General features: G+C 42.8%; 2 protein-coding genes across 4 annotated transcripts in view; one reads left to right on the forward strand and one right to left on the reverse strand.

Annotated features, from left to right (window-relative positions):
- The window catches only part of derl1 (derlin 1), a 13,299-nt gene extending 12,227 nt beyond the window's left edge, over positions 1-1,072 (reverse strand). For both annotated transcript variants that reach the window (XM_063198926.1, XM_063198928.1), the window contains exon 1: positions 719-1,072. In XM_063198926.1, the coding sequence (XP_063054996.1) occupies positions 719-871 (153 nt within the window). In that variant the 5' untranslated portion in view covers positions 872-1,072. The remainder of the gene's footprint in view (positions 1-718) is intronic.
- A 436-nt stretch (positions 1,073-1,508) lies between these two features.
- The window catches only part of tbc1d31 (TBC1 domain family, member 31), a 39,138-nt gene continuing 23,146 nt past the window's right edge, over positions 1,509-17,500 (forward strand). The window contains exons 1-14 of one of the 2 annotated variants that reach the window (XM_063198929.1): positions 1,509-1,849; positions 2,029-2,175; positions 2,318-2,433; positions 2,565-2,743; positions 3,293-3,444; positions 5,408-5,567; positions 6,622-6,822; positions 7,305-7,472; positions 7,969-8,048; positions 8,172-8,318; positions 9,643-9,776; positions 10,252-10,385; positions 10,879-11,058; positions 12,103-12,335. In XM_063198929.1, the coding sequence (XP_063054999.1) occupies positions 1,773-1,849; positions 2,029-2,175; positions 2,318-2,433; positions 2,565-2,743; positions 3,293-3,444; positions 5,408-5,567; positions 6,622-6,822; positions 7,305-7,472; positions 7,969-8,048; positions 8,172-8,318; positions 9,643-9,776; positions 10,252-10,385; positions 10,879-11,058; positions 12,103-12,335 (2,108 nt within the window). In that variant the 5' untranslated portion in view covers positions 1,509-1,772. The remainder of the gene's footprint in view (positions 1,850-2,028; positions 2,176-2,317; positions 2,434-2,564; positions 2,744-3,292; positions 3,445-5,407; positions 5,568-6,621; positions 6,823-7,304; positions 7,473-7,968; positions 8,049-8,171; positions 8,319-9,642; positions 9,777-10,251; positions 10,386-10,878; positions 11,059-12,102; positions 12,336-17,500) is intronic. The other variant, XM_063198930.1, reaches the window with a different exon arrangement.

Here is a 17,500-nt window from a genome sequence, read left to right on the forward strand (position 1 = left end):
TCCTTTAGTTAAGTCTTAACTGTTAAGAAAATGAGGGTTTTGTCAGCTGATTTGCTACTACCTACAAGTTGACAACCTGGGCTGCAACTGATTGAACCACCTTCTTGGACCCCCTGGTGAGTTCAGTATATTGTGTATAATTGGATCTATGTTAGAGTCATTGCATGCCCTTTTGATTTCAGTCCTTTGCTAGATCCATAGCTGCTAAACATTTTATGCACTGGGGGTAGGCTATGGTTTCATTAGTAGAGGAAGGGGTCATTATTTTGATAGGATCATGGCAATAATGTAGGCGACAGCTATCCACAAGTTTCTCGGTAAACCCATGCCCATGAGTCGTGTATTTATGTGCAGTGTCATCATACAGCTCGACTCAAAGTCTGATCTCGCGGTGACAAACTGCTGTTGTAATATTGTCAAATATCCACAAATAACTTAAAAGGCTGTGTTATATAATGTCCATTACCAATAAACAACGTGCAAAGGGGTAAAACGTCCATAAAAATCAAAATAAATACAAACTAGCTGGACCCCGGAAGTACAGCCTCACATGCCTACTACAGCTGTTGCCATTGGTTGAGCTCAGGAAAACAACCAATCCATTCGCTCACAGCACTTGAGGCCTACGAGGCGTTTTGCTAATAGCTAATCGATGACTTCTTGCTAGCAACCAAAACAATAGACCGACTGCTAGATAAAAGTATTTTAACATTCTTACCTGAAATTTGTGAAAGAAGTCCTTGGGCCATAAAACGAGATACATTGGGCTGATCAAACCAAACTTTCCGATTAATGGCAACGCAACTGACCCAGCAAACCAGTACCGGGTGATAGTTGGGATGCTTTTGAACCAGTCCCCAATATCTGACATTTTGACAGTTAGTGAGCCTTCGATGTTCTTCTTCTGGGTCACACGTACATCCAACAGGATTGTAGCGACAGAAGTCGACGAAAACTTGCCAGCGCTTCTCAAAATTCACGGTTATATTGCTGCCATGCTATTTATTCAAAGCACCCACACAGTCCAGTAGTTCAGTTTACATGACGTGGCTGCGCAAGAGTAGTGGCAGGTTTTCACTTCCTGTGTGGTATTTGCGTATCATCACACATCAGAGGGGAGATCTGTCAAATCCACCGCAAACCCAAAGTCACACATACAAGCCTGATCTACGGTCAAAATACATTATATTCTGCCACTTTTTAAATACCATAAATAAAGCAGCCCTTTTTGAAACTCCATGCGCAGTGACAGCAATATTTCACAGATCTTGCTTGCAAGAAATAAATAAAATCTAATGTGAAATATCATATGGACAACTAGATTGATTTCTGAAAATAATTTAAACATATGACTCATTCATTTACCCGTATTTAATAATATGGCTCAAGAGGTATTAAAAAACTCAATTACCCATAAGCACCTGGAGTATTTACAAGTGTACTGCAGCAAAGCAAGCCAAGAGGTAACGATGATTCCATTCAAGAGTTCAACAGTTGGCCATCGTGGAGTCTAGGCAGCAATCTGCGTTTACCAGATGAAAATATTTCATTAGCTAGCTTTAATGAGTTCGTGTGCTAAGAACCTCTTTCTGTTGGGCGACTGGAATACGTAGTTCTAGAGCAAATACGTGTGGGATAAATTTCAAACTTCCCGCTGCACTTACCGCCCTGGTGTAAGCTAACGCCAAGCAGTCATGCTAACTGGCTTCTAAGGTTAGTTTCCTCCCCAAAAAAAGCCGTACGAGAGAAGTCTGTTGCTGGTCAGGCAAAATATGCAGACCACCGACATTGGCTCGAAAGAAGATGGTAAAGTTTGGCATCGCAAACCAAATCCATCAGTAAGCAACGGGTGAGTGAGCATGCTGAATGAATGATGCGCAGTGATTGTTTGCAGCATCCTGCAACTACTAGGTACTTGCTCTTTCAGACACCTGGGTTGTGGCAAGGCTGCTCATCTTTAGCGTAATTAAAGGTGGTGACCAGGTTTAAAGTCAGCCACATAACTTTACTATTTGGCCTATATTACAGCGTAATCGTCAGTGTTGTTCGGAGTAACACCCATCATCAACACAAGACGGTGCGGTTCCTGCATGTGGCATTTGACACAACAGGAGAGTCATTCCTCGCTGGTGACCATCACGGGAATATCTATGTATTTGACATAAGTCGCAACAGGTAGGATTTTGGAAAGTTTTGATATAGCAAAAAACTTGTCTGGTTAAAACCCAGTTCTCCCATTCATTGTAAAGCACAACATTTGTGAACTGATTTTCACTGATTTCACTGATTTGCAAGTAACAAGTGCATTGCTCCTCAGATTCAAACTGGTTCAGAAAACCGGACAGGCATGCACTGCCCTTGCATTCAGTTTGCGCAGAACTACGGAGTTCCTAGTTGCACTGGCTGACTACTCTATAAAATGCTTTGACAAAGGTAAAGCAATCCAGCAAGAACACCTGTTGCACACATGCATCAGTATTATTCAACCCACCAGTTCAAGCCAATTTCATCATGATTTCTGTAACATTTTCACTTCCTCTACCAAATGGCTGTTGTTTTGTCAGACACTAAAGAGCTGGTGAGCTGGATGAGGGGGCATGAGGGGGCAGTGTCCAGCATATCAGTCCACAGCTCCGGGAGATACGCCATCACCACCTCCTCAGACACCGCTCAGCTCTGGGACCTGGACACCTTTCAGAGGAAGAGGAAGCTCAACATACGCCAGTCTGTGGGCATCCAAAGGGTGAGAAGTGGCCTAAAGCAAAACAAAAGAGACATGCACACACATCTCGTCTGGCTGCTTAACCCAGGAATGAGCATGTACAGCGTACAAGATGCATTTCTCAATGCCATTTGCTGAACATCTGAAATGTCACCATTAAAGTATTGTTGGGAGTATATACAAGACTCCTTTAAATTGCAGACTCCGAATTGAAGGGGATTGGACTGTCTGTACGTTCCATTATCCAAACTCCATCCTTGTCCTGGGCTTGTGGACTCGTGCTTTGTTGACAGCCTGCCTCCGTAGAGAAAGCAATAAAGTTTCTCCACTGTCAGCCTAGGCACAACAACTTTTGGCTTGCGCTTGTGCAAGATATTGAATTATCCACAAGCACAAGGGAGGACGGAAGTATGGATAATCCAATGTGCCCTGTTAGTGTGTTTGAATTAATCTAGCAGAACCTACCATGACTCAATAAAGCATGCGGAACCATTTCATAAGCTTGACTTTTTCACTGACATTGCACAGGTTTTGATGGTCTGTGATGTGCATGTTTGTTTTCCTCTGTAGGTTTTCTTTCTACCTCTGAGCAACACTATCATCAGCTGCTTTAACGATGGCTCCATTTTTGGCTGGGAGAGCGATACTCTTTTCTGCAAGTTCCAGCTGTCAGCACCTCAGGATGGACCCAAAATACACTACAAAGCTTTTGCTGTTACAAGGTAATAGGCGTTGATCAGTTAACTGTTTATGGGACAAAGCTGTTCAAAACTACTGTATTTAAAATTCAACTGATTTTATAGCTGTAGGGCTCGGTCGGTCGGACAATTTTAGAATATCTGTGTAGACTCGGAACTTATCACTGCAAATGGATATTGTGAAAATTATAAACAGCCAAAGGGCATGTTTCATGCTTCATGCAAATATTAGTTTTGTCTTTAAAATATGTCATTGAATAGGCCTAAAGTGAAAATGATAGCAGGGTATACGCTTGTGAGTTTTATTTACCGCAGGCTACCAACGAAATGTGTGGATCAGTGCAGTTCAGTAGAGTTCAGTGGAGGATATAAAAAACAAATTAACTTTGGCAGAAATGGAAGCCATTGAAAATGATCGGGGGAGATCCACCATGAGCAAACATTTCAAAATGATTGTTCATGCTGACAATGAACCTGCTTGACATACCGCACAGTGCAAGAGTTGTGAAAATATCTTGAAATATGACCGTAAAGAAACCGTAAAGTCCCAGCTACAGTAACACGTAGAAAGAGTCTGTAAATGTTGAAATTCATTCAAATGACTTGTCTATAGAACAGAAAATGTTGTTCGAGCCTCACACTACACCCCTTCACCCCTGGAGGAATCAAGGGAGACTGAAGGAAGCATGCAGTGCATTGAGCTTCTGCCGCAACTTGCTCCTGCCCTCTTCTTCTCACCTTTCTGTGTTTTGAAATGTCTTTGATGGGGTTGAGGCATGTGGCAGAGGAAGCAACTTGACTATACAGGTCCTTCTCAAATAATTAGCATATTGTGTTAAAGTTCATTTTTTCCCCATAATGTCATGATAAAAAATAAACTTTCATATGTTTTACATTCATTGCACACCAACTGAAATATTTCAGGTCTTGTTTTGTTTTAATATTGATGATTTTGGCATACAGCTCATGAAAACCCAAAATTTCCATCTAAAAAAATTAGCATATCATGAAAAGGTTGTCTAAACAAGCTATTAACCTAATCATCTGAATTAACCAAGAAGAAAAATCAATTCTAATTTGCCAGACATGAAACCCCATTCAAAGTCAATGGAAAGTTCTGTCTGGCAAATTATAATTGATTTTTCTTAAAAATACAAAAACTTGGTATGGAACTCTATGGAGTATAATGAAGAGGGAAGTGTGGGTCACCAGATCAAAGAACAAAAAACAGCTGACAGCTAAGCATCAATGATATCTGGGCTTTCATAACCCTCATGCAATGCCACTGCCATTGACTTCAATGTTAAACACAGTCAGGTCAGCAGTCTAACCCATGACTGCGGTTTTGAGTAATGAACAAGGCTGAGACTTTTTAAAGCCTCAGGAAGCTTTTACCAGTGTTTAGAGTTAATTGGTTAATTCAGATGATTAGGTTAATAGCTTGTTTAGACAACCTTTTCATGATATGCTAATTTTTTGAGATGGAAATTTTGGGTTTTCATGAGCTGTATGCCAAAATCATCAATATTAAAACAAAAAAAGACCTGAAATATTTCAGTTGGTGTGCAATGAATGTAAAACATATGAAAGTTAATTTTTTTATCATTACATTATGGGGAAAAAATGAACTTTAACACAATATGCTAATTATTTGAGAAGGACCTGTACATCTTGATTTAGACCCTCTCTATAGTTCACTGGTAATTCCATGTTCAACCTTTAGGGGCACTGAAGATCAAAACTTTTTTCTTTCTTTTAGATTAATGCATTGCCATTCATTGTTACCCTCAGAGGGGATTAGGCCATGTATTGCAATCACCCTGTCTATCTGTATGTCTTTGTTTTGGTCTGTTTGCTTGGTTGTGTGTCTGTCTGCAGTGTTTTTGGATTGCCTGTGGTCGACGCCCAACAGACAACCTTGCATGCATCTAGCATTGTCCAGGGAGTCAGGTTGCCATTTCTGATTGCCTTTGTTCTTGTTTGTCAGGGATGGGAAGACCCTGGCGGCTGGCGGCCGTGCCAACCTGCTGCACCTGTGGTGCCTGGAGAGCAGACAGCTGATGCGAGTGGTGCAGATGCCACCTCGCGTCCGGACCGTGCGCCAACTGGAGTTCGTACCCGATAGCTTTGATGGAGGATCCAGCCAGGTAGGGGTTCTACCTACGCGCCCTCCCCATAGAACTCTGCAATAGGTGTTAGATCCAGCTTTGACAATCAGAAACTCGTACTGTGTGTGTGTGGGAATGTAAAGAACAAAACGCACAACAACAAAGCACATAAATATAAATATGGGCAGACAGCCATGGGCACAGAGACATAAAGAGTAAATAGAAAAGTGTGCCCAGTTAAAGTGGTTCCAAGGTAAAGTGCATAGAAAATGCTACGTTGCGTGAGTGAAAAAAAATATAGTGGGTTCAAATGTTTTGAATGAGTACGTAATGCACATTACTAATTCTATAAAATAAATACATAAACCGATTAACTTTTGGGGTCTACGTGTTCAAGATGGCTGAATTTAAACATGGCCGCAAAAGTATCAGAATCTGTGCGTCATCGATTTTTCATTACATAGAGACGCTCTGTGTCCGCCTTCCGCCATCACCGCCTTCTGATTTTGTGTCTTTCAATTCGCATTCTCACTTCTCTTCTACTGGCTCTTAAGGTGATTATACACTAGGAAACGTTTTGAGCAAACGTCCTGGGAAACGACACAATAACTTTTTGTTTGGACGAGGGAGGGGGGGGGGTCGCCCATTTCGAATGTCTACAGAGTTCACACCTCCCACCAGTATTAGTTTTCTGTCTTAAAGGTGCACCGTGTAATATTTTTTGTTGTTCATTTCCAGAATTCATGCTGCCCATTCACAAATGTTACCTTTTTCGTGAATACTTAACACCACCACCAAATTTTAAGTACTGGGAAAATTGCAGTTTTCATACATGAAAAGGGGGATCTTCTCCGTGGTCCGCCATTTTGAATTTCCAGAAATAGACATTTTTAACTGCAAAACTTACTGTACTTTGGTTATACAGTAGTAAGTATTGGTTTATTATTTACTAAATATTTGTGAAAAGATCAAATTTGGTAATGGGCAGCAGAGTTTCAATGAGCAGCATAGTTGCAGTACCATTCCGGCCACATTCTACACAGTGCACCTTTTAAGCACATCCTCATTTTTCTTCTACTCCCCTCTACTATAGATCCTGGGGGTGCTGAGCCAGGATGGCACCATGCGCTTCATCAACATCCAGAGCTTCAAGCAGCTCTTCCAGATTGGCTCCATGGACGAGGCCATCACCAGCGTGGCCATCTGCCCCAAGGGACGCCACATCGTGGCCATCATGGACAGTGGCGCGCTCAACATCTACAGTGTCCAGGGTCTCACACAGGAGGTCAACAAGGTAGCGTATGGTCCGGCGGAACACACAACAATATCATTAAAAAGTCAATCAGTTAGAGATGGACTGTGGTCTCCCAACGTTGTCACTAACTGATAGTTAATACATGTAAGAGGGAGGTCAAAGAATGTATATCTAAGAGAACGTGATTACATAACCACCAGAGACAGTGGCATGCTCATCATCTAAAATGTCCAGGGCCTCGCGCAAGAGGTCAATAAGGTACTGTAGCTTCACAACACTGAAACGGAATGATACAATTGAATTGTATTGTAATAGTCGTCAATAAAAAGAGTGCAGCCAAAGCAGGCATAATCATGATTTTAAACTGAGCGCTGGATCAAAGCTTGTTAAAAATCCCACTGCAGCCATGTTTTTAATCTCTGTTTATTGTTTATTTATATAACTTCAGGCCAAAGTAAACAATTTGTCTTTGAGCTCTTGAGAGACACTGTTTTATATGTAGCTTGCTTTGATGTCTCCAGCCGCCGCAGCCACTGGTGAAGGTGGTGTCTCAGGACCCCTCATCGGACTGCTCCGGGATGCTGGTGAAGGTGCGAGGGGGGGCGGTCCAGAGACCCAGGAGCTCTAGGGGCCGGGTCAAAGCCAAGCTGGTGCGCCCCCCGGTGGGCTTCACTGGTGACGACAAAGAGGTGAGCCCCTGGCACCATCCACTATCCTTTGGTAATTCATCGCTAAACTCCTCTCAACAACACTCCACTCAGTTTCAATTTGCCGATCCTATACCTCCCCATACCTGACTGTTCTAACTTTATCCCACTGTGTTTCTCAACATATCTGTCACTTCCATGTAATATACAGCAGTGATTCCCAATCAGGGGTGTGTTTACCACTAGGGCTATATGTACCAGTAGGGGTACATGAGAGGTATGTGGAAAGAAGAAATGTATGTCACATAGTCACATTGGGATAGAGGAAGAGATATAGAGTATGAGTTAGGGGGTACTCATGGCATGACAAAAGGTTTACAGGGTACACAAGACAGAAATGATGGAGAAACACTGATGTACAGTATTACATTGCCAACACTTGTTGCAAAGGCTGTAAATTTAGAGTTTCCAAATTGTGTTTGTTTTGAAGAACTGCAAACTATTTTTTTACCCTGTGTGATACAATTTTGATTTACAGAATGATTTACCAGGTGGATTGAGCAAGAAGCGACTTCTCGGTTTGCTGAAGGCTTTTGGGGAATATCCAGCTAAATACAGGTACAGCTTTTTAACAAGACAAGGCACACCTTGTTTCAACACCACACTTTATCACCAGTTATTTAAATTGTTAAAACTAGAGTTTTCTTCTCATTACTGTCAGTACATCCCTCTTCTTTTCAGGATGTTTTTGTGGCGTTCGCTACTGCAGCTCCCGGAGAATCAGGCAGCGTTCAGCAGCCTGATGGCTAAAGGGGTCCACCCTGCCTTCCTGACACTGCAGGAGCGCTATCCCATTAAGAGCCAGAAGCTACAGAGGGGTCTGCAAAGGTACTCATTAGAGCCGGGTGATCAGGCAAAAACACCTGATGGTGGATACTGCCTTGCAAAGCCAAAAGGCAGTAACTGCATTGATGTTGAAAGCGAGTCACTATGATTTTAATGAAAAATGAAGTTAAATAACAATGATTGATGTGCAAAAAATGTGGTAATTCTAAGTAAGAAAACTTTCACATATCAATAATCTACCCAAAACTATTTTACTACAGGATCTTTTTAAAGTCCCATTTTTACTCAGTTTGGAGCTCTGCACAGTTGCTGCCTGTTGGCTTTGTAGGGTAGCATATCCATTCCCATATCTGCAGCTGACCAGGCCTGCATAGGTACCCACTAGAGTCAGGTGATCACCACCACGTCTACTTTTATCTGCAGATAACTGCTCACTATGATTATTTGGGCTGAATAATAGATTTTCAGATGGCCAAAACTAACAGTTTTGTTGTTTTGGGTCTCTAAGAAATGTTTTGCCACGGCATACTCATAGTTGCCCGCACGTGCCGCATATTTATGTTACACGAGGCAGTCCTGGAGCCGCCTCTTAGAGCGCCCTACATAAAAGGCATCACAAAGACCACATTACAATTTATAAAGTGCTTGGTCGGATACACACAGAGAGTGACAGGGTGAGTGAATCCTTTTTTTTTTTAAATGTGAAAAGTATTGGATAAAAGTGTGGAGGTAAAAGTGTGAGGCCCCAAAGGTTGTAGTGATTCATAGAGCCTTACCATGCCCCGCTGTGCCCCGGCCCCAACTGAGTTGAGTAGTCGTATTAAAGGCCAGATGAGAGACCAACGTCACTGCCTGTTGTAACCGTCACTGTCGTCTGTAACCAACCATAGCTGAAGCAGCATGCCTCTGCTGCTAGGCTACGGCGCTGATGGCAAACATGACTCCCCATCTGCGTCACCGTGACAGGAGTCCCTCGTTGCTCCCCTCACTCCTGCTCTCCATCTCTCTCTCTCTGCCTCTCTCTCCCTCTCTCTTTCCCTTTCCCTCCCTCTCTCTCTCTCTTCCACCTTTTCTCTGGCTGACTCTCAATTCGTTGTTACATTAATTTCCTGCAACCTTCTACCTTGGCTTCTACCTTGGAGGAAATATTAAGATTTCCCTGTCGTCATGCAGCTCAAAGTAGCTTTTTGGGGAATGCAAATGAGATTAACTTCTGAATGATGGTTTTGCAAGATATTGAATCAACGCGCATCTTATTGATATGTCAACGTTGACGTAGAACCTGGCATCACGAGGCCGGAGGAAAAGACTGTAGGAAAAGGATTGAATTGAAAGGCAGTCCTTGTTCTCTGTGTCTCTCCCCCAGGCTCCTGTCTGCTCTGGCTCACTGGTCGGCCATCTTTGGCGAGGCTGACTACCTCCCCCTGGTGGCCTTTCCGTTCGTCAAGCTCTTCCAGAACAATCCGCTCATCTGCTTTGAAGTAGTGGCCACTGTCATCGGTGGGTGCATGGAAACCACCACAGTACCTTCAATTTCAATACACTAAACACTTGAACAACTGTCTTTTGTAGCCTGACAAAAGAGAGTGTTTTTTATCATTGTGTGAACTGTATCATCAAAGCTTTTTCTTAACATGGAAAAAATAACTGTTGTCTGCCAGTAAGTAAACTAATTTTGTGGGTTTTTTTCTTCTTCAACTTAACTGTACAAAAATGGCTGAATACCTAACTTAACTTAACCCTGCTGCCATTTTCTGCACCTGTATAATTTATTTATCCACAACTTAATGTATTTAAAATGCATATACATGGCTATTATAATGCTACTAAGCTCTTCTTATCCACTACTTCTTTGTGCGAGTTGGATCTCAAGAATAGCTTGTCATCATTTGTCAAATCTGCTCTCTATTTAAACAACAGCAGTTGGTCATGTGTAATTATGGAGGTTGTTCTCTCTGTTTGCCGTCATCACTAGTGAATTGGTGCCAGCACTGGTTCGAGTACTTCCCCAACCCTCCGCTGAATGTTCTGAGCATGGTGGAGAATGTGCTGGCCCACCATGACAAGGAGCTGCTGCAACACCTGGTGGACAGACACATCACATCACAGGTGACCAGCTGCCACAACCAGTCTGTGGCACACGCAGAGGCCCCTGATACATATTTTTTTCATTTACATTCATGTTGTGAAGAGGGGCAAGATGCTAAGCAGCCAATCACCTGAGCTCATTTTTTGACAGACAGCAGTATCCAACAATCAGAGGTTGAACAGTGCACAGTCAGAGTCGTGCAGCCAGGGACGGTAAACGGTTACAAATGGTTAACCCATTTATAAACACAAAAATACGCTTAGACACGCACAGTCTCTAATATACTGTAAGTGAGCATAGTCACAAAATTCTTTTCTAAAATTATGATATGTAAGTAGATGTTATTTTGCAATGCTGATTTGCAGGTTTATTCACAGGCATTAACTCTATTGACTGCCCATTTTTCCGCATCTGCCTCTTCAAACCGCTACAGTTGCAAAGAGCAGTGCTTATTTTATAATTACTCCTGCCTAAACTACGTTTCCTTTCCCCTTGTGATTTCACGATGCCCAGCTGTATGTGTGGCCGCTGTTGGAGACTCTGTTCTCTGAGGTGCTGACGAGGGACGAGTGGCTTCGTCTGTTCGATAACGTCTTCTCCAACCCCCCCGCCTTCCTGCTCTTCGCCACCGCCGCCTACATCACCTGCTGCAGAGCCCAGCTGCTGGCTCTCACTTACAGGGAGGATTTTGAGGTAAAAGGATTTTTTGTACATTTTTTAATTTTATTCGGACCTGATATACAATGAATTTGCATAAAATAAAGTGTATTACGGCCTATTACCGCAGGTATTCTTACAATACAAACTGAAAAGAAAGAAAAGAAAAAGGGTTTTCAACAGTTTTTTTTTTTTTTACATATCAAGATATTTTGCATACCAGACAGTCATTTTATTATATTACATTTAACAAACACTTTTATCCAAAGTGACTTATAAAAGAGGACATAAACATAAAGAGATGATGGCCCTTATTTCCATATCATTTAAAGGAGAATATTTGGTTGCTTAATGGTACAGCGTATGCGCCACTTTAAATAGCAAATAGGTTATGTAACACATTTTTTTAAGTGTTTGATTACTCCTCTACAGCAGTCTCCAAAAGAGTTGTCGCCTATCCATCTGTTTGGAATAACAGCTAATAACCTGACTTTCAATTAATCACTTGGCTTCAGAAGTCACTCATATGAAAGCTACAACCCTCCCGAATGAAAATGTATGTACAAAAATAAATGTCATGCACCAAAGAAAGATTGACCCTTTAATGAACACAGACAGGGCAGATTTTCACAAGACAAAAGTTTTGTCGCCTATCGAACATAATGTGAAAATGAGCAGATAAGTCACTTCAAAACACTTCAAATACGCAGATTGGGTGTCATACTTAATCACTGATTCACTCATACCTCTCCAGAAAATCAACTTTGGCCTTAGGTGTATGTTTAGGGTCATTGTAATCATGGAAAGCAACACAATGAAAATCAATGGAGTTCAATGAGAGATGGTGACATATTGGCTATTCGTAGAGCAATACATTTTTAACTTCATGATGTAATCAATGATAAAAGCCCTCACACACCAGCAGCATGCATGCAGCTCCTCATAAGAGCTGTATCCCTCCCATGTTCGACTGGTGTATTCTTGCTGTTTACCTTCAATATTCAACCTTTCTTGCCTTTTCTTCCTGTTTGTCCTCTGTGACCCTCTCTGATGACCAACGAACAATGGACCACTCAACAGTACTTCTTCCACCACCGCAACAACTTTGACATCGGCAGCATGATCCGGGAGGCGTACCGCCTGATGGAGGCCACCCCTGCAGAGGTGCTGCCCCGCCCCACGCTGACCGCCTTCGAGCCCCTGCTGCGCGGCCAGTACCCCGTCTTCAACAAGTACCCCACCTTCATCGTGGAGTACCAGTCGCAGGAGCGCGAGCGCATACGGCAGCAGGAGGCCCAGTACCTCCTAGAGAGGTAAGCTGCCTGAGCAGGAGATGGCCGCCTCACCCAACACAACACAACTCACACCCCCCGTAGGACCACCAGCAGGTAGGCTACCTTAGCAGGAAATGGCCGCCTCACCCAACACTACACAACCCACACCCCATAGGACCACCAGCAGAGGTAGGCTGCCTGAGCAGGAATCGATCCCCTCATCCCACTTCAGCACACCAAAAGTAAAGAGGAAGCCAGCAGGAGGCCCAGTATCTCCTTGAAAGGTAGGAGGAAATAACCGCCTCACCCAAACACCAACCCCACAGCCCACACTCGTAGGACCACCAGGAGAAATTGAGGCTGGTGCAGGGAATTATGTCCTCTACGCTAACACCAACCCCACACCCTACAGCAGGAGGTGAGGACCCTTTTTCATTTGAGAGGCCACTTCATATTTTATGAAGTCCTCCAAGGGCCGTACTATGAACACAAACCAGGATTTGCCCCCACACTTTCGGCCAATGTTGAAGACAGCCCCCTTTACAACAGACCCCACCTTCACTAGATCCTCTGAAAATATAGCTGAATAGTATTGCAAATGTAAAAAAAAACATGTCATATGTCATGTGAAACTGCATAACATTGGGGGAAGGATGAGACCGCCATAGGTTCCCCACCCCTGCTCTTCAGTATAGGACCACCTGTACATGGGTTTTTCGTTTACAAACATTCGTGTTGTGAGGAGGGGCAAGATGCTAAGCAGCTAAGCATGTGAGCTATTTTTTTTTTCGGAATGTAGGAAGCAACCTGGCACAAATACTCTATTGGAGAGGTTAGCTACCTTTTGTAGTCATCATCCTCAAGTAGTGAAAGCCGCACTCTCAAATCTGATATTTAATATGGTGCTTTTATTATGTAATGTTTTGTCCTGAGTCGAGCACATTTTCTCTCAAAAATCAGTCAAGATCTCCCCACCACACCCCACCCCACACACACCCTATATGAGATGTGTCTGAGCAGAAAGCTGCCACGCTTCACCAAGCAATCCCTCACCGCTGTTGCCCAGCCTAGACATGCACACTTCCATAATAAACACACACACACACACACACTAGGAGATATGCTTGAGCAGCCTGCAGCCCTCAGTGCAATCCCCCACCCTGGGCTAAGGCCTGCCTATCCACATGTACTGCACATCGTTCATACCATAACCCCACCCTAGCATTTTCCATACGTTGAGGTGACTGTGGCAGCTTGCCATGCCGTAGTGTAAACATTCAGTGTGGAAAAACATTTTGGGTGCGCCGCCGCCGCGCATCTACAGTATGGCCATGCATGCTGACAGCCAGTCTTTCTTGTCTTTTCTTTTCTTTTTTTCCCATTCAGTTACGGTAATTTAGAAATCTATAAAGAGTAATTGCGGCTTTTTGTACTGGAGGAGAAATTATGCACGCATGAACGCTCACACATTGGGTGTGTCTGTTTGCTGCCATAAAACAGCCGCAGACTGTTCGAAAAACGGCTACGGCAGGCAGCCAAGTGTGACACACCTGTACACCACGACCCAGCCACCACCGCTATACCCACATCCGGCCCCCACCGTGATTTTAGATAATATACTGTATATAATAAGAGCCTACCCTGCACCCAGCAAAATGATTAAGTATTCATGAGAGAACTAGTTCCTGATGGGTTCCGGGTTAGGGTTAGGTTTGAATGTACCAAGTGTCGTTAAGCCCTGCCTTGTGTAGCATTATGACCTGACATTTTAGTAACTAATATTGGCCCAACACAGACACTATTTCTATCCGTAATACTGTAATCATGACACATTATGAACTTTAAATTTGAGTTCCTGTCCTGATGCCCCACTGAGATCACATGGAGGTGACCTCTCTCACGGTGAACACAGCCCAAATGAGTTTCCTAATAAATAGCAAAGACCCCACTCCAAGCACCCTGCAAAAAAGCTGCACCTACACTGTATAGCCTGAGAACCCATATTACATTCACACGCTCCCAACACTCAAGCCAAGATAATTGTCCTGACATGATATTGTGATATGCTGGTATGATGCATATGTGTCAACAGGTATGGCCAGTTTGGCACTGTAGCGCCACTGAATAAGTTCATGCAGTGTTTCCCAAACCGGGGCACGTGTACCTCTTTGGGTACGTGTACCACTTGGGGTACGCATGCACACTGCAGGAGGTACTTGAAAAAATGTAATTACAACAAATGTATGGAGCAGAGCCACATTGCAATAGGGAAAGCAATACAGAATATTAGTTAGATACTTAGGGCGCAACAAAAATGCTCATGGGATAAACGAGAGGTATGAGACAAAAAAGGTTGGGAAACACTGCAGTCTCCAGTAGTTTTGTTTTGGACATCTTCTATGGATTGCAAGATGTCTTTTGTATCAGTGCGTTTCCTCATCGGCAGAGGGCAAGCCTAGTCCACATACAGTGAGTCCAATATGTATTTGATCCCTTGCTGATTTTGTTGGTTTGCCTACTAACAAAGACATGATCAGTCAATAAATGTTATGATAATATGTATTCTAATATGGAGAGACAGAATATCAAAAAGAAAATCCAGAAATTAACTCAAGAGAATATATATTAATTTATTTCCATTTCATCGAGCAAAATAAGTATTTGATCCCCTGCCAACTGATAACAGTTCCGGGCCCACAGACCAGATGGGCACTTCCGATCAACTTGTCATCTGACTTAAAGACACCTGTACATACTAACATGCATAAAAGACACATTGAATCAGCAGAATCAGTCCATAGTATGAGTGAATCAGTCATACTCCAACCTCACCAGCATGGGAAAGACCAAAGAGCGGTCAAATGATATCAGGGACAAGATTTTAGACCTGAACAAAGATTAAATGGGCTGCAAAGCCACAAGAAAGAGACTGGGTATTAATGACCCAACTGTTGATGCATTTTTTCCAAAATGTGAGGAATACAAAATGACTATCCATCAGCCTGTCTGGGGTTCTATACAAGATTTGACCTTTTGTAGGGATTTGATAATCATGAGAACAGAAAAAAAGCCCCCTAGACCTGTACGGGATGAACTAGGCAATGATATCAATGCTACTGGGACCAAAATCACTGAGAAAACTACTGGTAGCACTTAATGCCACAGAGGTTTAAAATCCTGTAGTGCACACATGGTACCTCTACTTCAGAAGGAACCTGTGCAGTCCCACCTGAGGTTTGCCAACGGACATCAGACTGGTTTAGGATATGATACGTAGGTGCTGTAGTCAGATGAAACCAAAATCAAGCTGTTTCTCATTAACACAATTCAATGTGTTTTGAGAAAGAGAGCTGCTGTCTATGATCCCAAGAACACCCTCCTCACCATCATGCATGAAAGTGGTATCATTATGGGTTGAGGGTGTTTGTCTGGCCAAGGCACAGGACAACTTCACATTGTCAACGAATGGATGGAGGGAGACATGTAATGTGCAATCCTGAGAGCAAACGTCCTTCCCTCCACCACTACATTGAAGGTGGGCCATTTTTAGATCTCCCAACATGACAATAATACGCAACATACAGTCAAAGCAACGAAGGAGTGGCTCAATAAGAAGCATATTAAAGTCGTGAAGTGGCCTAGACAGTCTCCAAATATTAACCCTATAGTAATTCTATGGAGGGAACTGAACCTGACATTTGCCAAGCTACAGCCACAAACTATTGATGTTTTAGAGATAATCTGCAAAGAAAAACGGGCAAAAATCTTTTCTACTATATGCACAAACATTGTCATCAACTAAAAGAAGCATCTGAAAGCAGTGCTAGACAACTAGGGCTTTGCCACAAAGTACTTTATCTTCTTTAGCTAGAGGGGTCAAATACTTATTAGCCTAAATTAAATACAAATAAATTAAAATATATTATTTTAAGTTATTTTCTGGAATTTCTTTTTGATATTCTGTCTCTCCATGTTTGAATACATATTATCATAAATGTATAGACTGATCATATCTTTATAAGTGGGCAAACTGGCAAAATCAGCAAGGGATCAAATACATATTGGACTCACTGTACTCTTAACTCTGCGGTTCCAAAACTGGGGGCCCCGTGGACATTCAATATATACAGTACTTCATATAACTGGGGAAAAATATATTTGGCGTTGGGAATATGGTGTTTCTTATGTCCAAAGAGGGGATCCCAGCAGAGCATGTTTGAGAGCCACTCCCTTAAAGGGGTATGCCACTATTTTGGGGCTTAATACAGTTAAAATCGTTGGCTGGGGTTTATAAAGGTGGTAAAGTGTCTTATTTTTCATGTTAAGCGTTGTCTTGCTTTAAGACAAGTTAAAAGAGGGAATATGTCGCTAAGCTAGTGAAAGTCAATGGATCCGTGTAACATGCATGTTTATAAACCCAAGCCAACGTTTTTAACTGTATTAAGCCCCAAAATAGTGGCATACCCCTTTAACCTAAGCCAGACATATCCTAACTAGTGGTGTAAATCACAGTCTCCATGACAATACGATACGGTATCGATTTCTTAATGCAAGGATTCGATTATTTTCGATACTTAAGAATTCCCCACGATACGATATGATACGATTCGATGCTTTCCAATTACTTTTCCAGTTCTATTGTGTTCTGGAGCTAGGGCATTGGACAGGGGCCAGCGATTCGATTATTTTCGATACTTAACAATGCCCCACGATACGATGCTATTCGATTAAATTGCCGACCGATACATCGATGCATCGATATATTTCTAATCCTAACCCAACTGCAATACACATGATATGCTGTACATCGAAGTGCCACTTTGGATTGTGTCTAAATTACTCATAAATATCATGGGAAAATAACTTTGATTAAAGTGTGTCTACTCTGTACAATGCTGAAGTTAAAACGCACAGTATGCTAAATGTTTTAGCGATTGAGCTGGTAGTGTCGTTCAGAATGTTCAGGTATTGTGGGAGGCAAAATGGAACACGGTGTTCATTGCAGGGTGTGACAGCAGGCTGTGTGAATATGGCTTGAAAGGGGTTTGGTTGTGTTTATGTGTGCCACCGTGTCTGTGCTTGCCGTTGAGTGCCTGCCCAGCAGGTGGGTGATGCTGTTTCAGAGGTCTGAAGCACCCAGCTTGTGTGTGCGCGTGTGTGTGTGTGCGCGCGCGCGCGCGTGCGCGTCCAGCCTGTTCTTGCTG

Source organism: Engraulis encrasicolus, chromosome 5, assembly GCF_034702125.1.
Source record: "Engraulis encrasicolus isolate BLACKSEA-1 chromosome 5, IST_EnEncr_1.0, whole genome shotgun sequence".
In the NCBI taxonomy this organism is placed as follows: Eukaryota; Metazoa; Chordata; class Actinopteri; order Clupeiformes; family Engraulidae; genus Engraulis; species Engraulis encrasicolus.